Source organism: Molothrus aeneus, chromosome 24, assembly GCF_037042795.1.
Source record: "Molothrus aeneus isolate 106 chromosome 24, BPBGC_Maene_1.0, whole genome shotgun sequence".
Taxonomy (NCBI): domain Eukaryota; kingdom Metazoa; phylum Chordata; class Aves; order Passeriformes; family Icteridae; genus Molothrus; species Molothrus aeneus.
Genome location: NC_089669.1, coordinates 5,304,450 through 5,330,538, shown reverse-complemented (window position 1 = coordinate 5,330,538; position 26,089 = coordinate 5,304,450). Strand labels below are relative to the sequence as shown.

The window sequence follows — 26,089 nt, the reverse complement described above, 5'->3', positions numbered from 1 at the left end:
AGCAGTTCCTGGATTATCCCCTGCTCCCAGGGGAGCCCCTGAACTGCCCACAGCACTCTGGCTGCGCAGCTTCCTGCTCACAGACAGGGTTTCCCCCCTCTCACAGGTCTCAGAGATGTCCATCTGTCTGTCCGTCCTGGGACGTGCAGAGAGGATATCTGTCAGTCTGTCCATCCCAGGGGATGCAGAGAGGATATCTGTCAGTCTGTCCATCCCAGGGGATGCAGAGGGGATGTCTGTTTGTCTATCTGCCTGTCTGTCTGTCCATGCCAGGGGATGCAGGCAGGGGTGTCTATCTGTCTGTCCGTCCCAGGAGTTGCAAGTTGGGATGTCTTTCTGTCCGTCCTCCCGTCCGCCTCCTGGTGCTGGCGCCGTGCGCTGGACGGGCAGGGGGCGGGCACCTCTCAGTCGATTCATCCATTGCGCTTTCTGTCCGTCCGCCTGTCGGTCTGTCTGTCTATCGCCCTGTCCTGCTGTCCCTCCGCCTATCGCTGTCCGTCTATCAGGGGCGTGTCCCGCTGTCCCAGCCGGGGCAGCGAGGATTGGCTGGAGCAGCTGTCGCTCAGAACGCGGTCACGCCTCCTCCCCGAAGGCACATCCGCGGCAGCTGATTGGCTCTCGCTCCTCTGTCAATCACCGCCAACCTCCTCCTGTGACTGGCTGGCAGCGTTGAACCCGCCCCTCCCCCCTCCGATCTCTAATCTACCCACCGACAGCCTCTGATTGGCGGGGAGCGCCGGGGCGATTTTTTGATTGGCCAAGGCCATAGGGGCCCGCCCAACCCATTCACAAAGCGCGGGCGGGGCCGGGGGTCCCGGGAGGGGACAGCGCTGGGACCGCCCGGGGCTGGACAGGGGACAGGGGGGATGAGGAGCGGCTCAGCGCTGAGCGAGAGCCAGGCCGAGGCCCCTCGCCCCGGCTCCCAGGAATTATTTTATTTTATTTTATTTTATTTTATTTTATTTTATTTCCTTCCTCCCCATCTTGCCTTATCTATATTACTGTATTCCAAATCCTTTTAAGTTTCCCACCCTGTGATATCACACACTTCTATTCAAACTCCACACCCACAATCCCAGTTCCATCATTCCATTTTGGAAGCTTCTCCACGGCCTCAGGTCAATGCAGTGTTCTCCTGGGGGTCAGTGCCTGGCAGCACAGAAAGTCTGGAATTCTCAACATCCAGAACTCCCAACATCCTCCCAAAGGAGAAAAGGCCATTAATAGGTAATTTAGGTAATTTAGGTTCCACCTGCAGGGACAGGTGTTGGATCCAACTCCTAAGGGCAGCACCTGATCCAGTTTATGCCCTTTAAACAGCTCTGGAAGAGGAGACAGGAATTCTCCCAGGAGTTCCAGGAGGGTGCTGGGCTGTGCTGAAACTGAGATTATCAAAAAACTGATTTTCCAGACTTGCTTCCCTTCCTGAATCCATCTGGCACTGGCAAGAAAGGGGAAAACCAGCAGGAGAGGAATTCTTCCTTCTGGAAAAGGCAGAGCTGGAGGTGGGGGGAGATTTGATCAAACACATTTCCTCACTTCCAGCATTCTTATTTCCCAGGACAACCCCAGTCCCAGCTCTACTCAGCTCTTCCACACCAGCCACTGCTGCTTGGTTCAGGGTGATACCATCATTTATCCTGAAATTGTAATTTGAAATTGAAATTTGAAATCGAATTGATCCTGGATTTTGATTTCCAGGCCTCTGCCCTGCTCAGGGCAGCCCAGAGCAGCTGCCAGGATTGAGGCAGAGCTGCCTTTCCCCACCACCATGATTTTATAGGAAAATACTCTTTTAATCTTAATTTATTCCCTTATCAGACCCAGCTTTGATTCCCAGACACTGTTTTGAGGACACAGAGAGATATTTTTGCTGGACAATAAAAAAACTAAGTGGGATAAGCAGGAATTTTCTGGTGTAAAATAGAGTTAACTCAAAACCCAGTGGTGCCTGCAGGATTTCAGTGGTGAGGGGCTGCCTCAGCCCATGATCCCTGTTTCTGCTTGGTGGGCTCTGATCTAACAAGATTTTTTCAAGCCCTACCAGAAGGAAACACAAACCCCCAGGCTGAGTGTAGATTTCTTTGCAGGGAAGCAGATGGAGCTCCAGGGACTCTTACAGATAAAAAACACTGGAGAAAGAGGGAGGAATGCACTGAGCAGATTAAAAACTCTCTACTTTTTTAAAAGAAGTGTGGAATGACACCTGGATTTCCCCATGGCCAGCACCACAAGAGGGAGACTAACTCCTGCAGCAGGCCTGGCAGTGCCCTTGGCACAGCTGCTGTCCCCATCCACCCCCAGTTTGGGCTCCAAATCCCTCCCTTCCCACCTTTCCCCCCCTGCTGAGGAGCCCAGTGAGAGTAACAAAATGATTTATTTCATTCCCTCCTGGGGCAAAGCTCAGTTCTGTCCAGAGTTGGCAGGAGCAGCAGATGCAGGTGCTGTGAGGAGGGAAATCCCAGGAGCTGGGTGAACTGCACCAGTTCCTTTGGTCAGGGCAGGGCTTGGAGCTTTTGGGGGCTTTCTCCCTCTTTTTCAAATATCCTTGATGACCTCCTCCAGCTCCTCTTTTGTGTACATGTGGAATTTCATGCCAGGCTCCACCGTGGCAAGCTGCAAGAGAAGGAACAAGGGGTTAAATGTGGCTGAGGAGAGCAGGGAGCAGCTGTTCCTTCTCCTGATCTGCCAGGCCAGCAGGATCATTCCAGCTCCATGGTGCCCTAAAATAGCTGCCTGCTGCACAAATAGCTTTGAATTGACTCAGCCTCCTCAAGAGGAGCAGCAGCAGGGAATTTTAGTGGGAACTGCTCCCACTTAATGGGGGAAAAGCCATCAAAAACCTCCCAGGAGAGAATTCCTGCCTCTGTAAAGGAGTCTGCTCCTCCAGGAACCAAGGGAACAAATCCTGGCTTGTCTGGGAGCTGAGGAAGCTCAGGGAAACTGAGGCAGAGATCTCTAAGGACAACAGGGACAGCAGAGTCAGAGTCAGGAAAAGCCATAAAAACTCCCAGGAGAGAATTCCTGCCTCTGTAAAGGAGTCTGCTCCTCCAGGAACCAAGGGGACAAAAGTTTCTCTAAGGAAAACAGGGACAACACAGAGTCAGAGTCAGGAAAAGCCATCAAAAACCTGCAGGAGAGAATTCCTGTCTCTGCAAAGGATTCTGCTCCTCCAGGAACCAAGAGGACAAATCCTGGCCTGTCTGGGAGCTGAGGGGACTCAGAAAAACTAGGAAAATGAGGCAGAGAAACTGAGGCAGGGATCTCTAAGGAAAAGAGGGACAGCAGAGAGTCAGGAAAAGCCATAAAACCTCCCACGTGAGAATTTCTGCCTCTGAAAAAGATTCTGCTTCTCCAGGAACCAAGAGAACAAATCCTGGCCTGTCTGGGAGCTGAGGGGGCTCAGGGAAACTGGGAAAATGAGGCAGAGAAACTGAGGCAGGCATCTCTAAGGAAAAGAGAGTAAAAGTCAGGAAAAGAGAGAATTCCTGCCTCTGTAAAGGAGTCTGCTCCTCCAGGAACCAAGGGGACAAATCCTGTGTGGGAGCTGAGGGGGCTCAGGGAAACTGAGGCAGAGGTCCCTAAGGACATCAGGGACAGCACAGAGCCAGGGCAGACAGAAACATTCAGAGGCAGCACCAGGGATGAGGAATACTTGAGTGAGAGGAGGAGCCTGGAGGAGAAACGTGAGCAGAAATATTCACAGCTGGCTCAGGGATGGGAGCCCAAACCAGGGACAGCTGTGCCAGTGGAAATGCCAGGGCTCCAGAGAGAGCTGGGATAGCCTGGAATGAGCTGGGATATCCCATAATAGGTCGGGGTGGGGCAGGACAGGGCTGGGATGGGGACAGGATGGTGTGGTGGTGTTTGCAGGGGTCTCAGGACAAGGGAAGAGATGAAAATCCTGACTCCATGTTTCAGATGGCTATTTTATTATATATATTATATTAAATATGATTTCTATAATAAAATAATAAATATATAATATATTATAATATATAATATAATATATATTAAATAATAAATATAATTATAATATTTATTATTTAATACATGTTAATATAGTATTATATATTAAATAATATATATTATATTCTTATTTATTAATATATATTGTATTAATGTATATAAAATATAATATATTAATAAGAATTATATATAAAATAATATATTAATAAATATAATATCATTTCCTTCAAAAGAAAATTATATATTAAAACTATACTAAAGAACAGAAGAAAGGATTTCATCAGAAGGCTAGCAAGGAATGAAAAAGAATGATAATAAAATCTTGTGACTGCTCACAGCCTTGACACAGGTGGCTGTCCTTGATCATCAGTAAAAACAATTCTCTAAATCACATTCCAAAGCAGCAAAACATGGAGAAGCTGAAGCTTTTCAGCTTCTCAGGAGAAAAGATCCCAATGAAAGGATTTTTCATAAAATATGTCTGTGACAGGACAGGGCTGGGATGGGATGGGAGCAGGGACAGGGCTGGGATGGGATGGGAGCGGGGACAGGGCTGGGATGGGATGGGAGCAGGGACAGGGCTGGGATGGGATGGGAGCGGGGACAGGGATGGGATGGGATGGGAGCAGGGACAGGGATGGGACGGGAGCAGGGACAGGGATGGGACGGGATGGGAGCAGGGACAGGGATGGGATGGGAGCAGGGACAGGGCTGGGATGGGAGCAGGGACAGGGATGGGATGGGATGGGAGCAGGGACAGGGACAGGGCTGGGATGGGAGCAGGGACAGGGCTGGGATGGGATGGGAGCAGGGACAGGGCTGGGATGGGATGGGAGCAGGGACAGGGACAGGGCTGGGATGGGATGGGAGCAGGGACAGGGCTGGGATGGGAGCGGGGACAGGGCTGGGATGGGAGCAGGGACAGGGACAGGGCTGGGATGGGAGCAGGGACAGGGCTGGGATGGGAGCAGGGACAGGGCTGGGATGGGAGCGGGGACAGGGATGGGATGGGAGCAGGGACAGGGCTGGGATGGGAGCAGGGACAGGGCTGGGATGGGAGCAGGGACAGGGCTGGGATGGGAGCAGGGACAGGGACAGGGCTGGGATGGGAGCAGGGACAGGGCTGGGATGGGAGCGGGGACAGGGCTGGGATGGGAGCGGGGACAGGGCTGGGATGGGAGCGGGGACAGGGCTGGGATGGGAGCGGGGACAGGGCTGGGATGGGAGCGGGGACAGGGCTGGAATGGGAGCAGGGACAGGGACAGGGCTGGGATGGGAGCAGGGACAGGGACAGGGCTGGGATGGGAGCAGGGACAGGGCTGGGATATGGGAGCAGGGACAGGGCTGGGATGGGAGCAGGGACAGGGATGGGATGGGAGCAGGGACAGGGATGGGATGGGAGCAGGGACAGGGCTGGGATGGGAGCAGGGACAGGGCTGGGATGGGAGCAGGGACAGGGATGGGAGCAGGGACAGGGCTGGGATATGGGAGCAGGGACAGGGCTGGGAGCAGGGACAGGGCTGCTCCCTGGGATGCTCCTGAACTCACAGGCACTGGGCACATGGTTTGACTCTCCAGGATCAAAGTGTATGGATGCAACCAAAACCCTGAAGGAAAGTTCTGGAGCATCCCAGCAGATCCCAGAGCTTTTCCAGGGTGATTTCTCACAACCCCCCCTCTTCACCAGCACAAGGAACCCCTGATCCAGGGCAGGGAGGTACCATGAGGTGTTTTTCCAGGTGTTTTTCCCCACACTCAGCCTGAAAGCTGCTGCCAGCCCAGGTTTCACCCAGACCTCTCAGACAAGGTGGAGACACTTGGAGATGCCACTTTAGGCCCCTCAAATCATGGAGTAGTTTGAAAGGGACCTCAAAGCCCATCCAGTGCCACCCTGCCATGGCAGGGACACCTCCCACTGTCCAAGGTGGCTCCAAGCCCTGTCCAGCCTGGCCTTGAACATTTCCAGGGATCCAGGGGCAGCCCCAGCTGCTCTGGGCACCAAACCACCCTGGACTGATCCTGGGCCCAACCAGAGCCAGATTTATGCACCAAACCCAGCTCTAAATACAAAAAAAAAAACAACCCTTTATGAACACTAAAACCAGCAGAGACACCAATTCCTTTGCTTCTCCACACCTGTCCCTCACCTTCCCCCTACCAAAGCTTCACAGGGAAGTCATTAATCTAAAATCGTGAAGTCCTCTCAGGCTCCTGACCTTTGCCACCAATGGATTTAACTCTTCCACAGCCACACTTTCCCTCTTCTCTTTGTTCCTAGATGGAAAATGCCACAGCAGCATGGCCAGAGCCAAGAAATGGGAGAGGCACATACTTCTAGGAAGCAAAGAGCTCTTCAGGTGGCAGATCTTCAGCCAGGGGGTGCCTTGAGTCAATAGAAACCTTTCAATCCTCAGCACATTCCTGCTGTCCTTCCCCCCTGCACCATCCCACCCCACTCCAGGGCTGTGCCAAGCACAGTTAAGCCCTGTTAAACAGGGACATGACATCAGGATACTGTACACATTCCTCTGCCTGCACTGTACCAGGAAAAAATGTATGGCCAAGGGCTGGGAGAGCACCTGGGAAGGAGATTCCAGCCACAAGGCATGATTTTGGGACAGACTATCCAAGTTTCCATGTGCTGTTGGCCTTCCCCTCCAAAGGAAGTTGAATCCCACCAGGAATGGTTCCCCCCACAGCAATATTTAATACAAAAATGGGGTGAATACCTTGGGGCTGTTTAGGAAAAGGTTTCCCAGCACTCAGAGGGAAGGAAGGGGAGGAGAGAGCAGCTCAGGAGCTGGAATGGCACACTTTGGAAAGGTCTGGTGTCTCATAACCCACCCAAAATAGAAGCTAACTCAATAAACCAGCCTGGCTTCTCATCTGCCAGTTACCCCACCCAGTGCAGAGGGTTTGGACCTTTCCCACCCAAAAAGGAGCCTGTGGAGCAGCTCTGGGGGTCTGTGGGTGCTGCCTGCCCCCAGGGCTCCAGGGGCACAGCCATTCCTGGAGGATCCTTGCTGCTCCCACTGTCCAAGGGATTTTTGGCACTGCCCCAGGACTAATATAGCAGCCCAGGAGCTGGGTAATTTTCATTCCTTCTAATATTACAAGCAGCAAGGCAAAAAAGAATGGTTAGATGCAGGGGAAGCAGTCTGGGTGGTATTTGGGTTCTGCTGACTGCAGAAGGTCAGAGAATCCCTTCTGCTCATCCTGGATCTGCCACTGTCATATTTCCTGAAAAATCCTCTTGGCCCAGGATTTCTTCTCCTGGGAAGCTGAGAAGCCTCAGAGAGAAATGAAAACAATAATTATCTGATTGCTTCTCCTGTGTTTGCTGCTTTGGAATGTGGTCTGGAGATCATTTACCGACTGATTATTGTTTGATTGATTTCATGTGAATTGTTTTTAATTAATGACCAATCACCATCAACTGTGTCAGACTCTAAGGAGTCAGGAGCTTTCATTATCATTCTTGCTAAACCTTCAGTCTGTATCCTTTCACTATTCTTTAGTATAGTTTTAGTATAGCATTCGTTAATATAATAGAATGATATTTATAATCATAAAATTATTTATAACCATAAAATAATCAATTAGCCTTCTAAGAACATGGAGTCAGACTCCTCTCATCCTGGGGACCCTGCAAATACCACATGGATCAGCCATGAAAACAGACCAGGCTCTGCACTTCTGGAATGGAAAAGCTTCAACTTTTCCAAAATGCCCCACAGGATGTGATGAAAAGGGCAGGAACACCTGCAGGACTTGGCTCAGGAAGCCCTTGGAGCTGCTCCATTCCATGCTCCAGGGGCAATCCTGACTGCAGGAGGACTCACCTCAATGTTGGTGGCATTTAGCTTCTCCTCCATGACCTGTTTCAGGATGACCAGGGAAGATTTGATGGCTTCCTTTAACGTCATGGACTGCAAAACAAATGGCTCATGGATGACAAGCTGCAGGCTCAGCACTGGCCCCTCTCCCTCCCCTCTCCCAAATCCCTTGAGCCAGGCAGCCAAAGGAGCAGCTTAGCAAGGGATCTGCAGCATCCCTGGGAGACTGGAGCAGGCAGGGCAGGGATATCCACAGAGACAGTGAAATCCTGCCTTTCTGAGACTTAAAAATGCTTCATTTGGGCACATAAATCTGGTTAATTTAAAAATGGTTCATTTGGGACAGGAGGGGCTGTTTCTCTTCACCAATTCCCTCCCAAAAAGCCAGATTCCCCCTAGGCAGAAACCTCCATGCTGCATTTAATCTGATAAATCCCAGGCATCCCTAGAGCCAGAGGGATGTGCAGCACAGCTGTGTTTCACTAACTCTGCACTTGAAAAAGGGTTGGCAATCCAGGGAATCCAGAATTTGGGTAATTTGGAGAGTTCTAGTGAACAAATGAGTCTTCCAAGCCACCATCACTAATTGTGCTTTTCATCAGGGTTTGGTTTCTTACCACCCAAAATGGGCAACCCCCTCCTCATGGGGGAAAAAATTTCTATTTCATATCAAACATGATCAGAACTTCCAGCACAGAAGCTGCTCCCTTCTCTGAAGGTGCTGCTGTGAGCTCAGGATGCTTCCAGCTGTACCCACACAGAGCCTGATGCTGACAGCAGCACCCAGAGCTCAGTTTTTATTAATAGAGAACTTCCTGACATGGCCTTAATTATCTCACAGGCAGAGAGCAGCTGCTGGGAGCAGCTCCTCAGTTGTAGAGATCCTCAGCACCTACTCACAGGATCCTCTGCCCAGGAGTGATCCTGCCCTGAGCAGCTCAGGCCCCTCCTCTCCAGCCCAGTCCTAAATGCTCCCTGGGGAGGGAATGAGGGGGTCCTGGGAGGTGGTGAGGTACCCCAGACCCACAGAGGTGACCCCCAAGCCCAAATGCAGCCCTTACCTTGTGGTAAACCTCCTGCAGGGAGCTCTGGGCTCCCTCGGAGGCGGAGCCGATGGCTCTGGCATCGCACTGCACGAACGTCCCCGAGGGATCCATGTGGAACCTGTGGGGACAGGGGGTGACTGCCTGCACCCCATCCCACCCCAGGGCACCCCAAGGACTCTCCCACCAACCCCCAGAGCTCCCTGCACAGCTGGAGCTAGAATTCAGCCCCAAGAGCTCCTGGGCTGGCAGCTTACACACTCTAACACTGTCCTCTTTCCTCAGAGAACCGTTTCCCTTTGGATTTCCCATCTTATCCTAAATTTTTTTTTAATAAATTCAGTAAGATTTTTTTCCCTGCTGGAAGGCAGACCTGACTGGTCTGGCTCTGTCAAGCCTTTCCCACTTCCAGTGGGGCCATTTGAAGCGCTGAGTTCAGGTTACAGCTGCTCCAACACCTCCCCAAGGAATGTCACATGGATTATGTTACTGGTGGCTCTGCCGGTCCTTTAGGGAAAGGTACAAATACACTCAAGATGAGGAGAGCTTTAGCACTTCCCTCCTCCCCAGGAAACCACATTTTTAATTAAAAAAGGCAAGGGTTTGGGGCAGATATGATGATTTTCCATGCCAAACAAGCAGGTGGGGCTCTGGAAAAGGGTTTAACAGGATTAACAAACATATCAGGGACATAATGAGATAAACCCCAAGGGGTTGGCTTAAGGAAAACCCCAGAATCAAGTCCTTAAAACAGCCTGGGAATTTTGCAGTGGAGGTTTGGTCTTTTCCCTGGATTAAGAGAGCAGAACTCACAGCTGGGGTCCCTTCTCATCCACCCCTCCGAAGAGCAGAGCGACACCGAACGGGCGGGACTGCAGGACAGAGCAGGGAATGGGTCAGACAGGGGGGACAGGGGGGTTCCCCAATCCCCCCAATCCCCCCAGTCCCACCATGGCTCCTGGGTCAGCATCTTCCTCCCCAAACTGCAGGGCCAGGTTAGACACAGCCTGTGTCACACTCTCCACTGTCATGGTCTCGTTGTAGGTGAACCAGTGATTCTGCAGGAAAATCCAAATAAAAATTCCCATTAGCCCCATGTGCCCAAAATATGGGAATTTTATATCCTTGTGTCCCCCCCCCCCCCGCATGGCTGAGGTGGGGGACACAAGGATAACTTCCCTGTGGAACCCAGGGCACAGCCAGTTAACCCATGGAAGCATCAGGGAGAGTGGCATGTACAAAACTCCACAGAAAATTGGATACCAAGGCTTGGGATGCCAATAGGGGAATGCAAGGCTGAAGGGATTTATCCCAATATCTGCTGTGGAAGGAATGTGTTACAGCTCTCCAGAGGGTGGAAAAGTGCTGATATGCAGGAGAAAATCCCAGGAAAATCCTTTGCAGCAGAACAGATTTGTACCAGGGACCTCCAAGCACCTGAGGCATCCAGGAAATTTAAGGGGATAAAAAGAAAACCAATATATCCAATATTTTGCCAGAACACTCAGACAGCCCCTACACTCCCAACAAGCCTCCAGCTTCCCACCAGCTTCTTTGATGGAATGATCTTCCCTTTCCCAAGACTTTCAAGGAGTTCCTGGGATTTGTGCTGCTAATTTAAGAAGAGCGATGCCAGATCTTACCTGAGTCTCCACTCTGGCCTTGTCAATTAAAGTCTTTGCATCAGCTATTAGGCCACTCATGGCACACCCTGCAAGGGAAAGGGCAACCAGGAGTCATTCCTGAGTTATTCCATCCATTATTTGGGATGTGTTTTCTCCCACAATGCCCAAAAACACCAAGGGCTACAGGGAGGAGCTGGTCCCTGAGTGAGAAGGTGGGGAAGGGATTTGTCCCCCTGAGCTGGGCACTGCTGAGGCCACACCTGGGAACAGTTCTGGGTTTCTCACAAGAAGGACAATGAGGAGCTGGAGCATGTCCAGAGAAGGGAACAGAGCTGGGGAAGGGGCTGCAGCATCAGGAAGGGGCTGAGGGAGCTGGGAAGGGGCTCAGCCTGGAGAAAACGAGGCTCAGGGGGGACCTTGTGGCTCTGCACAACTCCTGACAGGAGGGGACAGCTGGGGGGGGTCAGGCTCTGCTCCCAGGACAAGATGGAACAGCCCCAAGCTGCACCAGGGCAGGTTCAGGTCAGATATTCCATTATTTTTTCCATGGAAAGCATGGTCAGGCCCTGGCACAGGCTGCCCTGTGAACACTGCTGGAGTCCCCATCCCTGGAAGGGTTCAAAAAGTGAGGATGTGGCACTTTGGGACATGGATCAGTGGTGGCCTTGGGATGGTTGGACTCCTCCAGATCTTAGAGTGCTTTTCAGCCTCCAGGACTCCATGGGATTGAACCAGGTTTGCTCCAGAACAACCTGCTGGGAAGGGCCCTGGCTGCCCCACAGGCAGCAGAGGCTGCAGGAATCCCAGCACAGATCCCACTCTGGGAGGAGGGGATTGCTTCACAAGCTCCTGGGAGGAGGAAATTGGACTCTTGCCCATGGAGCAAGCAACACAGGAATTTTGGAGGTTTCCTGCCCTTCAGGGTGACATATTTGGTCATGAGCCCATTGTGGGCTGCTCAAGGCATGGGTGGCATCAGTGATCCTGGAGAAACTGGCTCCAGCCAGGCCCACCACAATTCCCTGCCCTCCCAGAGCTACATTTGGGATGAACTTTCACAAGGGAGGTTACTGAGGCAGGGGGATGGAGCTTCAGCTGCCTCTTTCTGCTTCCTGGAGCTCCCTCCTGCTGCCTTGGAGCCTGCAAAACCAGTGACCAGGAGCTGGTGTGCACTGGGAGGGATGAGGCTTCCTGGCAGGGAGGGCTCATCCCAACACACAACTCCCCAGATTGCCAGGGGATGGACTCTTCTCATAAATAATTCACAATTTTAGGGGGTGATCTGATGCAGAGGGATGCATCCCTCCTCCATACCAATGTGGGAGTCGATCTCCACAATCTTCTCAATGCTGCTGGGCTCCATCAGGGGGGATGTGATCCTCTTCTCCACAGCCAGGCAAACTCCCTCTGAGGTCTGGATCCCAATGGCTGTGGAGCCAAGCTGCAAAACACCACCACAGGCTCCAGCTCACACACATGTCACTGCTAACTCTGACTTATTTGCAGGTGTTTTGGTTAGGATTCAATTGTGTCACCCACACACAAACCCACTCTGGCTTGGCATGGTGGATTTTAAAGCTTATGGGGAGGGTGAAATCCATGGGATTCCCATGAGAAGCCAGTGGGTCCCAGAAGGTCCCCCCTGAGCCTCCTTTTCTCCAGGCTGAGCCCCTTCCCCAGTTGCAAATCCTTCAAGCAACAGCAGTTTGTGGAGCCTGCTGAGTGTAAAAGGCCCTGGGAATTCTCCTCTGCCAGAGGGAAAAGAGAATTTTAAACTCTTTTAAACCTTTAAGGGTGAGAGAATTTCCCACATCAGTACAAATCCCTCTGCAGCTCTGGCTTGGGCACGTGGCTTTCCATAAGCTCCTGTTCTCCCCAGAATCCCAGGTAGCAATTCCACCCCAGGACTGCAGGACACCTCAGTGTCACCAGGGCCACAAGCACAGGGACAGATCCCAGGGGCTCCTGGCAGCCCTTGTCTGGATCCTGCTGTGGTCCCACCTTGATCCCATCAGGCCCTGCCTGGATCCCAGTGGGCCTCAACTGCACCAACTTTCACCTTGATCCCACAAATCCCTGCCTTGATCCCAACAGCCCCTACTTTGATCCCACCTTGGGCACACCAACAGCTGCCTGGATCCCACTTTCATCCCACCAGCCCTGCCTTGATCCCACCATGATCCTACCAATGCTTTTCTGGATCCCACCAGCCCTTACTTCCATCTTATTTAATCCCACCAACCTCCACACTGGTCCTACCTTAACTCCACCTTGATCCCACCAACTCCTAAACTCAGTCCAGCCTTGATCCCATCAACAATTACCTTCATCCCACCTTGATCCCACCATGATCCTACTGATGCTTTTGGGATCTTACCAGCCCCTAATCTGCATCCCACCAGCCCTTATCTCAATCCTATTTAATCCCACCAACTCCCACAGTGGACCTACCTTAACCCCACCAACTCCTAAAGTCAACTCAGCCTTGATTTTACCAATGATTACCTCCATCCCACCAACAATTACCTTCATCCCACCAGCCCTGCCTGGATCCCACCATGATCCTACCAATGCTTTTTGGATCTTACCAGCCCCTAATCAGGATTTTACCAACCCCTAATCTGGATTTTACCAACTCCTAATCTGGATCCCACCAGCCTTTACCTCAATCCAATTTAATCCCACCAACCTCCACACTGGTCCTACCTTCATCCCACCAGCTCCTAAACTCAATCCACTCTTGATCCCACCAACAATTACGTTGATCCCACCTTGATCCTACCAATGCTTTTTGGATCTTACCAGCCCCTAATCTGGATTTTACCAGCCCCTAATCTGGATCCTATTTAATCCCACCAACCTCCACACTGGTCCTACTTTAACCCCACCCTGATCCCATCATCTCTTAAACTCGACCCAGCCTTGATCCCACCAACAATTACCTTCATCCCACCATGATCCTTTCTGGATCTTACCAGCCCCTAATCTGGATCCCACCAGCCCTTACCTCAATCCTATTTAATTCCACCAAACACCACACTAGTCCTACCTTGATCCCATCAACTCCTAAACTCAATCCAGTCCTGATCCCACCAACAATTACCTTCATCCCACCTTGATCCCAACAGCCCTGCCTTGATCCTACCAATGCTTTTTGGATCTTACCAGCCCCTAATCTGGATCCTATTTAATCCCACCAAATCCCACCTTGATCCCACCAACTCCTAAACTCAATCCAGCCTTGATCCCATCAACAATTACCTTCATCCCACCATGATCCTACCAATGCTTTTTGGGTTTTACCAACCCCTAATCTGCATTTTACCAGCCCCTAATCTGCATCCCTCCAGCCCTTACCTCAATCATATTTAATCCCACCAAACACCACAGTGGTCCTGCCTTAACCCCAACAGCTCCCCAACCTCCTAACTTGATCCCATTAACAATTACCTGCACCTCCACCTCCCACCAGCCTTGATCCCACTAACAATTACCTCCATCCCACCTTGATCCCACCAATGCTTTTTGGATCTTACCAACCCCCAATCCGGATCCTATTTAATCCCACCAAACACCACACTAGTCCTACCTTGATCCCACCAACTCCTAAACTCAACCCAGCCCTAATCCCACTAACAATTACCTTGATCCCACCATGATCCTACCAATGTTTTTCTGGATATTACCAGCCCCTAATCTGGATTTTACCAGCCCCTAATCTGGATCCCACCAGCCCTTACCTCAATCCTGTTCAATCCCACCAACTCCTACACTGGTCCTACCTTAACCACACCTTGATCCCACCAACAATTACCTTCATCCCACCTTGATCCTACCAATGCTTTTTGGGTCTTACCAACCCCTAATCTGGATCTTACCAGCCCCTAATCTGGATCCTATTTAATCCCAGCCCCTAATCTGGATCCTATTTAATCCCAGCCCCTAATCTGGATCCTATTTAATCCCACATTGGTCCCACCCTGATCCCACCAACTCCTAAACTCAACCCAGCCTTGATCCCAGCAACAATTACCTCCACCCCACCTTGATCCCAGCAGCCCTGCCTGGATCCCAGCATTCCCAGCACTCCCAGCTCTCACACCGGGAATTTCCTGGCAGAACTGTCTCAGCTGCACAGTGGAATGCTCCCTCCCAACATCCACTTCAAGACATGGGGTTTAATTTTAACCCCAAAATTCCCTGGAAAGCTGCACCGACAGCCACAGGAATGGCAGGAGATCTGTTTTTATTAATCAAACCAGCATGGTCACCAACATCCCCCTGGGAGCTTTAATTCCCAAGTTCTTGATACTTGTATTACTTTTTCTGTTACATTATTACTTTATTCCTCTTTTTAGTGCTCCAAGGAGCTAAAGGAACACAGGGAAGATGAAGTCAGGACCCTTCTCCCCAGTGCAAACACCTCAGAGTTTTTTCCCCTCATCACTAGACCTGTTTCTTCCAAATTTAAACTTGCTGCCAATCAACACCCACATTCTATCAATGTAACAGACAGGAATATTTATCAATTTAGGACATTTATCAATTAAGGATGTTTAATCCCCAAAGGCCATTTGGCCCTGCAAAGGTGGATTTGCTCCTAACAACCTCCAGCTTTACCTTTAAATCCACCCAAGAAGTGATTTAGGTTTGATTTGTAGATAAACAGCTTTGGATTGCATTTTTGGGGATAAATCACTTGGTAGGACAGGGGAGGGAACATTTCACTGAATTTTGGGGAAAATCAATGGGTTTTGGTCCTTCCTCACCCATAAAAGAGCAGAGCTGTGGGATGTTTGGCTGGAGGAAACAGACACAGCCTGGATTAGTCCTTGTGGGTTCTTTGTTTCTTTTTTTTTTTTAATTTTTATTGGGGTTGGGATTAAAGGTACTTGAGATGATAGTTTGTGTTCAGATTTAGGTATTCATTGTTTCTTATCAATGTTACAGAGTCACAGCTGTGAGTTTTTTAGCTGTTTATTAGTAAGGTACAAAATGGTTAACTATCTCTTGTCATAAGGTCTTTTAAAGTTAAACTATCTAATTAAAATTTTTACTTAAATTAATTTCTCTTTTAACTTAACAATTGATTTATTTTAGCCTGCAGTGTGGACTTTTCTGTTTAATTATAAAATACCACTCAAATCTATGAAGAAGAAGGTAAAGAAGAACAATTTGTTTCTACTCTAAAGCTTCTATTTTGCTTCATATTTATTATTATATTTTAAAAGCTCAAACTTTAAGTTTTCTATTCTGTGATATTACACACTTTTAATTAACTACACCCTCGTAATTCCAGAGTTATTAATCAATTTTGGAAGCCTTCTTTACAGCCTCAGGTTAAATGCAATGTTCTCTTGTGGATCTGTGCCTTTCAGCAGAGAAAATTTAAAATTCTCAGCATCCAGGGTTCCAACAAGTCCTGAGCAATCCCTGCATGGGGCTGGAAGGAGCCCAGATTTGGAAAGGAGATTTTGAAGGAAATCTTTGAAGGAAATTCTGAAACTTTGAAGGAAACTCTGAAACTTTGAAGGAAACTCTGAAAGAAACTTTTTAAAAAGTACCTTTATGGCCTCGATGGCATATTCCACCTGGAAGAGCCTCCCCTCTGGAGAGAAGGTGTTCACACCCCTGCAAGGAGAACACACAGTGAGAAGGGCAGGAAACCAAGGCCTTGCTCAAGGGTGAGGCCACCTGGGCACAGGTGGGGCAGGGGACAGCAGGGCCATGTCCCCTCAGCACAGGACAGCCACAGGGTGGGACCCAGGGTGGTCATGGACTCAAGGAGAGCCAGCAGGTCAAGGCACAGGTGAGAAGCAGGTGGGGTGTCCTGGAACACTTTGGAATGTAAAGGGAGCACCAGGAGCCAGACCAGGTCCTGTTTGACCATGGGATCCTGGAATCCTTAAGACTGGAAAAGTCCTTGGAGAGTGGAAAAGTCCTTTGAGATCATGGAGCCCAACCTTCCCCCAGCCCTGCCAAGGCCACCGCTCACCCCTGTCCCCAGGTGCCACGTCCACGTGGTTTCTGAGCCCTCCCAGTGATGAGGACTCCACCGCTGCCTCAGGCAGTCTGTGTGAGGGCTGGACAGCCCTTTCCATGAAAAAATTCCCAACATCCAAAGGAAACACCCCTGGCCCAGCCTGAGGCCGTTCCCTCTCCTCCTGTCCCTGTTCCCTGGGAGCAGATCCCGACTCTCCCGGGCGTCCCCTCATGTCAGAGAGTTGTGCAGAGCCATAAGGTCTCCCCTGAGCCTCCTTTTCTCCAGGCTGAGCCCCTTCCCAGCTCCCTCAGCCGCTCCCGGTGCTCTGTTCCCTTCCCAGCCCCGCCGCTCCCCTGGGCACGCTCCTTACCCCGGGTACCCCATCCCCGCACACCACGAGCTCCCCTCGCCCTCGCTCCGTCCCATCCTGGCAGCCCCGGTCCCGCGGCAGGGCTGCGGGCTCCCGGCAGCTCCCGGTGCGATCCCAGCACGGGAGGCGCCGGTGGGGGCGGCCCGGACCGCTCGGGCCCAGGCCCGTGACTCAGCCGCGGCGTGGGTGGCACTCACCGGTCGTACTCGGAGCGCGTGAGGAACATGGCGGCGGCGGGGCCGGGCGGTGCCGGCGGATCCCGGGGACTCCGGAGGGGCCGGGGGGGGCTTGAGGGGTCCTGGGGCACCGGGAGCACCGCGGCCTCACCGGGGGCTGCAACGCCGCTTCCGGCCCCGAGCAGCATTTCCGCCCGCGCCGCCCACCCATTGGACAGCGGCGCTGCGGTTCGACCAATAGAAGCGCGGGGAGGGCGGGACCAGCGCAGAGGGGAGGGCGGGGCCGGGATTGGGGAGACGAGAGATGGGCGGGGCCATGCGATGGGGCGGGACAAACGCGCGATGGGCGGGGTCATGGCATCGGGGGCGTGGCCATACCGCTAGGACGCTGGGTGGGGGCGTGGTCTGACGGGGGCAGAGCGGAGGGCGGGGCGATGCTCTGAGGGGCGAGGTCTGTAGAGGGCGTGGCTGCTATGCCAGGGGCGGGGGCAGAGCAGCAGGGGGCGGGGCCTGCGGCGGGCACGACGCGGTGCCGGGAGGGGTTCCCGGGAATGGGGAACCGGGAATGAGGAACCGGGAAAGGGGTGTCGTTAAACGGGGGTCGAGAAGAGGGTACCGCGAATGGGGGGTCGGGGAGGCGGTACCGGGATGGGATACCGAGAAAGGGGCACCGGGAAGAAGCTCCGGGAGGCGGTGTCGGGAAGGGGCTCCGGCACGGAGGGGAATACCGGGAGGAGGTACCGGGAGGGGCTGTACGCCCCTGTCCCCCCGGGCCATACCGGCACCCCAACCCCCGGTACACGGTGCCACGCCGCCAGCCTCCTTGCCGGCCCCGGTAGCGTTCCCCGGCGGAATTCCCGCCCCGTTCCAGCGCTCCCGGCTGCCGGGGGAGCGGCGGAGCCGATGCACGGCCGGATCCCCCCCGGGGGGCGCTGCGCTGCCCGGAGGGCCCGGGGGCGGCCCGGGGCGGGGGGCAGGCCCGGGGGACCCGGCCCAGGGGCGCTGCCGGGGGCGGGGCGGTGCTGCCCGCCCCGGGGGCGCTGCGGTGCCCGGTGGCGGCTCCGCCAGCGGAGCCGTCCCAGCGGGCGGCGGAGGCAGCACCGACCGCCCCCGGCCCGGCCATGTCGGAGCCCGGCGCCCCCGCGGCCGGTGATAAAGCGCCCCGGCTCCAGGTAGGGCTCCGGTGCGTCCCCCCTCCCGGTGACCGCGGCAGGCTCCCGGTGCAGCCCCTCGGTGTCCCGGCACTGTTGCTTGGGGCAGCTCCCGGTGTCCCCCCGGTGTCTGGGAGGCGATCCCCGGAGGCTTCCGTGGTGTTCCAGTGCCGACCCCCGGAGCAGCGCACAGTGTCCTGTTGTAGCCGCCGGTGCGATCTCCGATCACCAGAGCCCTCCGCTGCTCTGGTGCCGTGGCCGATGCCGTTCCCCGGTCCCCCAGGGCAGCCCCTGTCCGGGGCAATCCCGTTGCATCCCCCCCGTTTCCCCAGGGCAGCTCCCCGGTTCCCCGGTGCGGCCCCTCCTGTTCTCTGGGGCAATCCCCCCGGTTTCTCGGAGCAGACCCTTCTCCACCGAGGCAACCCCCAGCCCGGAGCAGGCCCCATTGCAGCCCCCTGACTCCCGTTACAGCCCCCTGCCCGGGGCAATCCCGTTGTGGCAACCCGGGGTGGCGCCCCGTCCCCCGGAGCAGCCCCCGGTGCTGTCCCGGTGCTGTCCCGGTGCTCCCGCCGCTCTCTCCTGCAGGACCGCGTCCTTCGTGGGCTGCGCTGGGGCCGCCTCCAGGAGCCGCTGGGTTTCATCAAGGTGCTGGAATGGGTGAGTGACCCCGCTGTGCCCCCCGGTCCCCGGTGTGCCCCCGTCGCTGCCCCTTCCCAGCACTGCTGCTCCCCACAGCCCGCAGTCCCCCCACATTTGAGGGGTTCCATTCTTTCCTGAAGGAATCCCAGAACTCCCCCTGCCCCTCCAGAGCTTCCTGCACCCCATCAGCAGAGGGGTGGAGGCCTCATTTTGGGGGCTCCGGGGGAGGACGGCAGTGGGGCCACACGGGTTCGGGCCACCAGCCCCTCCCGGTGACCTTGAGCAGGTGGCTGTGCCCAGCCATGCCAAAGGGGACAGTGACATCGGGGTGCCGGGTCCCTGCCACTGCCAGGGGCTCAGGGGGCACTGGGGGGGTGGGTGGGTGTGTGGGGAGAGGGACTGAGGGTCAGTGAGCCCCAGGAAGGGGACCCTGGGGACAGGGGGGCAGCCAAGTGCCCGCGGCTCTGTCCTGTCCTGGCCATGCCATGAATGGCTCCTGGGAGATTGGGTTTCAGGGTGGCATTTCTGCAGCTCGGCCTCGCCAGGGCCGGGGGGCTCCCGGGGGAAACTGAGGGGGGACTCAGGCCTCTTTGGGCATCTCCCACCGGGAGAAGCCAGCCTGAGGGGCTTTCCCCCGCTCCTACAGCTCTTTGGTTTGCATAATCCCACCCACGGAGGCTCTGGGCTCCCCCTGCCATTGAGGCCACCATATGGGATCAGATCCCACGTGCAAAGACAGCCCAAAAACAAAAATGAGGAGAAAATCCCTGGAGGATCCACTGACACTGCTGCTTAAACCCTTAGTGCCACACATGGGCTGCCCATCCCTGCAGGAGAATATTCAACAGTATTTCTGAATCAATTCCATTTAAAACTCCCAATCTTGTCCCTAAAGGATCCCAGTTAGATCCTTTCTTATTCTGCTCCTGAGGTATACCTGTCTTTGTAAGAACGTTGTCCAGCCCTCAAAGGATGTTCTTAGGAAAGAGGAGCAGGCTGGTTGGATTTTTGAGATGTTAATTTGCATTAGCAACTCAACATGTTTGAGAGACCATTCTGGATTGAACAACAGTTGTTCACCCACATTTCTCACTGTGTAGGGGCCTATTTCATACACTTCAGGTTCAAGTTTGGGTTGAGTCTGAACTATTTGAGTCCTAGTGTGGGTTGTATAAGGTCCTGCTGTTGTAAAAAGTACAGTGTCTATTTTAAATTTAAATTATCCCCCATTTCACCCAGGGGGGCTGGGAGCTCAGCCAGGAGGAGCTGTGGGGAAACCCTTTGGGAATGGTGTTTTCCCAGCACCCTCATCCAAGAGATGAAAGCAGTGGGACTCCAACAGCAAGGGAGGGCAGTGCTGGCTCCTGGGGAGGGGACAGCTCTGGTGGTCCCACCATGGGGATGCTCCCAGCTGCCTGGAAACCCACTCTGACACTCAGTACCCTGCCCAGAATTAAGGGGGGATGGGGTGGGATTGGCCTTGGTGTCCCCACCCACCCAAACATGACCCCCACCCTCAAATCCCAGTGCCAGCAGAATCCCAGTGCTGGAGGGAGGCACCTGAGGGCAGCACCTGGGGGGTGGCAGCTTGCCCATTACTGAGTGCCAGGGGATGCAGCCTGGCCCCCAAGGATGAAAGGGGCCCAGGGCTCACCCCCCTGACCCACTGCCCTCTCCTGTAGCTCTTTGCCATCTTCGCCTTCGGCTCCTGCGGCTCCTTCAGCGGCGAGACCGGAGCCACAGTGAAATGTGACAGTGGAGGGATGACAGCCATCAGCATCCAGTTCGGGTACCCCTTCAGGTGAGGGGGTGCTGAGCCCTGACACCCCCCAGTTGCCCCCACACAAGCTGGGGAAGCTGGGCTGGGTTAGACTCCCTTCCTGCTGGCAGGACCTCCATGGGACCACAGCCATGGTCTCTGTAGTGCTGTGTTCAGCTGGGAACCATCCACACCCTGACCCTATGGGACATCCCCTGGCATCCCTGTCCGTTCCTGACACCACCCAGGGGGATTCTTGTTAATCATGGAAAACCAGGGTGGGGAGGGAGGGAAATTCTCAGTACTCGGGGAAGACCATGGGAATCCTGATTTATCTGGGAAGGCAATGATGGAGTTGGGCCAGATGAGAGTCACGGTTCTAACCCCTCTCCTCTGCCACCTGCCCCATGCCAGGGCACTAGACCCTGGAAAAGAATCCAGGTTATGGCAATGGATCTGTGCCATCTATCCCAGGGCACCACCCCATCCTGGTTATTCTGGCCACCCCTGTCATTGTCACCATTCCCAGGGGACCACCCCAGCCTGGTTACCCTAGCCATCCCCATCAAACCTTCCATTCCCAGGGGACCAGCCCATCCTGATTATTCTATCCATCCCTGTCACCACCTCCATTCCCAGGGAACCACCCCAGCACTTACTCCATCCATCTCTCCCATCCCAGGAGACCACCCCAGCCTGGTTATTCTATCCATCCCTGTCACTACCTCCATTCCCAGGGGACCACCCCAGCGTGGTTACACCACCTACCCCCACCATCCTGTCCATTCCCAGCCCCCTGACCCCCTCCCTGTACCCCAGGTTATACCAGATTCCCTTTGGGATGCCCAACTGTGAGGATGAATCAGAAGCCCGCACCCTGTACCTCGTTGGCGATTTCTCTGCTCCCGCCGAGTTTTTTGTGACCCTGGGGGTCTTCTCCTTCCTCTACTCCATGGCTGCTCTGGTGCTCTACCTCCGCTTCCATTCCCTGTACACGGAGAACACGAAGCTCCCGTTCACAGTAAGGCAGGCTCAGCCCTGGGGCACGTGAGCCCAGCGCCATGCCAGGGTGCCAGCTGATGCCAGGCTCTCGTCCTGGCAGGATTTCTGTGTCACCGTCTGCTTTGCCTTCTTCTGGCTGGTGGCGGCGGCGGCCTGGGGCAAGGGGCTGAGCGACGTGAAGGCGGCCACGCGCCCCTCCGCCCTCATCGCTGCCATGGCCGTGTGCCAGGCCGACGGCGTGCTCTGCAACGCTGGCACCACGCCCGCCATGGGGCTGGCCAACATCTCGGTGGTGAGGGCACAGGGGCATGCACAGCGGCATAGACACGGGCACACGTGGGCACACACACAGGCATAGACACGGGCACACATGGGCACACACATGGGCATAGACCTGGACACATGTGGGAACACACACGGGCATAGACACGGGCACACGTGGGCACACACAGGGGCATAGACACGGGCACGTGTGGACACACACACAGGCATAGACATGGGCACACACACATGGACACACACATGGACACACACAGGCACATACATGGGCACACATGGGCACACACAGGGGCGCACACACAAAGGGACACACATGTGGGCACACACAAGGGCACACACGTGGGCACACACACAGGCACATACACAGGCACACACGTGGGCACACAAGGGGCATACACATAGGCACACACGGGCACACATACAGACAAACACATGGGCACACACAGGGGCACACACAGGCACACAGGGGGGCACACACATGGAAAAGAGGGGCACACACATGCGCACACACACACAGGCACACACGTGGGCACATACGGGGCACACACACATGAGCCCAAATGGGCACATACATTGGCACACATGAGCACACACACGAGCACACACGCATGGGCACACACATGGGCATACACACATGGGCACACACGTGGGCACACACGTGGGCACACACACATGGGCACACACGCATGCACACACACATGGGCACACACGGGGCACATACATGGGCACACATGGGCACACACACATAGGGGCATACACAGTGACATACATGGGCACAGAGGGGCACACACACGGGCACACACACACGGGCACACACACGGGCACACACACAGGCACACACACGGGCACACACACGGGCACACAGGTGTACACTCACACACTCTGCCACACCTGTGCCAGATTCCTGAGCTCAGCCAGGAGAGGGCAGTGGCAGTGTGGGCACACAGATGAAAATATGGGCACAGAATGGAAATGTGGGTGTAAACATTCCACAGCCACCTGCCTTGGTACCACGGGATGGGGGATCCACCCTGCATCCCCCCCACTGGGATCCTGGCACTGGGAATGGGCACCCTGCTCTGGGATCCTGGCACTGGGAATGGGCACTGGCACTGGGAATCTGGCACTGGGAATGGGACACCTGGCACTGGGAACCAGACATTGGGAATGGGCACCTTGTACTGGGATCCTGGTACTGGGAATGGGCACCCTGCTCTGGGATCCTGGCACTGGGAATGGGCACTGGCACTGGGAATCTGGCACTGGGAATGGGACACCTGGCACTGGGAACCAGACCATTGGGAATGGGCACCTTGTACTGGGAATCTGGCACTGGGAATGGGCACTGGCCCTGGGATCCTGGCACAGGGATCCTGGCACTGGGACTGTGGCACCCAGCCACCAGAGACTACCAGGATGGGGTGGGGGGTGGTGGTGCAGTCCCTGGCAGTGTTTGGGATGTGTGGGGTGCATGATGTGCATGGGGGCATGGGGCATATGAGGTGCTTGAGGTATGGGGTGAAGTGGGGTGCATGGGGTGCATCTGGCATGGGGGTTACACGGGGCACATGGGGTGCATGAGGCACATGCAGCATACAGGGTCTGTGGGGTGCACACTGGGGCACATGGGGTGCATAAAATGCCTGGGGTGCGTGGGTGTGGAATTTGGGGTGTGTGGGGCACGGGATGCGGGATACACATGGGGCACGTGGGTGCCTGGAGCACAGTGGGGTGCATGGGATGTACGGGAATTATGGTGTGTATGGGGTGTGTGGGGTGTATAGGGCACATACGATGCACAGGCTGCATGGAGTGTAGGGAATGTATGAAAAGTATAGGGTGTATGGGGTGTATGGAATGTATGAGAAGTTTGGGGTGTATAGGGCACACACGATGCAGAGGCTGGATGGGGTAGATGGAATGTATGGAAAGTTTGGGGTGTATGGGGTGCACAGGGCACACACGATGCACAGGCTGCATGGGATGTATGGAATGTATGGAAAGTTTGGGGTGTGTGGGGTGCACAGGGCACACACGATGCACAGGCTGCGTGCAGTGTATGGAATGTATGGGAAATTTGGGATGCACAGGGTTCTTGGGGTGTTTGGAGCTCGTGGGGCACACAGGTTGTGTATGGGGTGCTATACTCCCCCAAGGCTACCCTGTGGGACCCTCTCCCTGTTTCTCTGTCCTCTCCCCTTTCGTCTCCTGCAGCTCTTCGGGTTCCTCAACTTCCTGCTGTGGGCCGGGAACTGCTGGTTCGTGCTGCGGGAGACGCCGTGGCTGCGGCCGCCCGCGCCCCGCGACAGCGCGGCCGAGCAGGGCGCCATCGACAAGCAGTGACCGGGGGGACCCAGCCCGGGGGGACCCCGCCCGGGACCCCGCCCGGCCCCCGGGACCTCGCGCCGGCCGCCAGCCCGGGGACGGGGTGTCGCTGTCACCGCGTTGGAGCCGCCGGGGGTTCGGATGCTGGAGGGGGACACGGAATCCCGGGGGTCCCGCTCGGTGTCGGGGGCTCCGTGTGTCACCCCGGGGCTCCGTGTCTGTGTGGGGCGCATAAAGTCCTGGCTACCAGCTGTGCACTGGGGCTCCTGTGTCTGCCTCGGTGCGGAGCTGAGCACACACCCGGGTGGGGCACGACCCCTGGTCCGTGCAGGGATAAACCCGTCCCATCTCTGGTAGAGGGTGGGTTGTGGATCTCAGATCATTTCGGGCTGATGGAGGGTCCCAGACAGGTCACAGGGGACCCCAGATCAGTAAAAGGATAATCAGGAAATGCAGTCCGGTATTGGGATAACACTGGGAGCACCACTCCAGTATAGAGATAATCAGGAACCCCAGTCTGGTATTGGGATAATACTGGGAGCACCAGTCCTGCATAGGGATAATCAGGAACCCCAGTCCAGTATTGGGATAATATTTGGCAGCACCAGTCCTGTATGGGGATAATCAGGAACCCCAGTCCAGTATTGGGATAACATCATGAGCACCAGTCCTGTATAGGGATAATCAGGAACCCCAGTCTGGTATTGGGATAACATTTGGGAGCACCAGTCCTGTATGGGGATAATCAGGAACCCCAGTCTGGTATTGGGATAACATCATGAGCACCAGTCCTGTATAGGGATAATCAGGAACCCCAGTCTGGTATTGGGATAACATTTGGGAGCACCAGTCCTGTATGGGGATAATCAGGAACCCCAGCCCAGTATTGGGATAACATTGGGAGCACCAGTCCTGTATAGGGATCAGCTGGACTCCCAGCTGGAATGGGAATAATGGCAGGGAGTCCCAGTTCAATATAGGGATAATAGGGAACCCCAGACCAGTGGAAGGATGATGGGGCATCCCAGGCTGGTATAGGCATAATGGGGAACCCCAGCCCCTCACAGGAATAACCTGGAACCTCAGCCTTGTATGGCAATACCCTGGGCTCACAGCCCGGTATAGGAGTAACTATACCAGACCCCAGTCCCTTATAGGAATAACTGGGGTTCTGGGTCTGGTATGGGGATAACAGGGAACCCTGACCGAGTATAGGGATACCAAGTGCCCCTAAACTGTTACAGGGATACTGAGTACCCCCATCCACATATAGGGATAACAGGAGACCCCAGCCCCTCATAGGATAGACTGGGGTTCTGGGTCTGTTATGGGGACAACAGGGAACCCCAAGCTGTTATAGGGATACCCAGGTACCCCCAACCTGTTATAGGGATACTGGTTACCCCCATCCCTGTACAGAGATAACTATACCAGATCCCAGCCCCTAATAGGAATAACTGGGGTTCTGGGTCCGATATGGGGATAACAGGGAACCCCAACCACGTATAGGGATACTGAGTGCCCCTAACCTGTTATAGGGATACCGAGTACCGCTAACCTGTTATAGGGATACCGGGTACCCCTAACCTGTTAGAGGGATACCCCCATGCCCATACAGAGATAACAGGAGATCCCAGCCCCTTATAGGAATAACTTGGGTTCTGGGTCTGGTATGGGGACAAGAGGGAACCCCAACTGAGCATGGGGATACTGAATGCCCCTAACCTTTTATAGGGATACCGAGTGCCCCTAACCTGTTATAGGGATACCGAGAGCCCCTGACCTGTTATAGGGATACCGAGTGCCCCTGACCTGTTAGAGGGATACCGAGTGCCCCTAACCTGTTATAGGCACACCGAGTGCCTCTAACCTGTTATAGGGATACCGGGTACCCCTAACCTGTTATAGGGATACCGAGTGCCTCTAACCTGT

General features: G+C 54.6%; 2 protein-coding genes across 2 annotated transcripts; one reads left to right on the top strand and one right to left on the bottom strand.

Annotated features, from left to right (window-relative positions):
- Nucleotides 1-2,358: 2,358 nt before the first annotated feature.
- On the bottom strand, nucleotides 2,359-17,178 carry PSMA5 (proteasome 20S subunit alpha 5). The gene is made up of 9 exons (XM_066565191.1): nucleotides 17,024-17,178; nucleotides 16,038-16,104; nucleotides 11,788-11,914; nucleotides 10,492-10,559; nucleotides 9,799-9,906; nucleotides 9,662-9,720; nucleotides 8,867-8,969; nucleotides 7,812-7,898; nucleotides 2,359-2,616 (listed from the first exon to the last, which is right to left on the bottom strand). Exons 1-9 carry the CDS (start codon nucleotides 17,050-17,052, stop codon nucleotides 2,539-2,541), a joined length of 726 nt encoding a protein of 241 aa, XP_066421288.1. The 5' UTR covers nucleotides 17,053-17,178; the 3' UTR covers nucleotides 2,359-2,538.
- Nucleotides 17,179-18,089: 911 nt separating this feature from the next.
- On the top strand, nucleotides 18,090-24,340 carry SYPL2 (synaptophysin like 2). The gene is made up of 6 exons (XM_066565390.1): nucleotides 18,090-18,174; nucleotides 18,739-18,810; nucleotides 20,475-20,593; nucleotides 21,371-21,572; nucleotides 21,654-21,845; nucleotides 24,047-24,340. Exons 1-6 carry the CDS (start codon nucleotides 18,124-18,126, stop codon nucleotides 24,173-24,175), a joined length of 765 nt encoding a protein of 254 aa, XP_066421487.1. The 5' UTR covers nucleotides 18,090-18,123; the 3' UTR covers nucleotides 24,176-24,340.
- The last annotated feature ends 1,749 nt before the right edge of the window (nucleotides 24,341-26,089 follow it).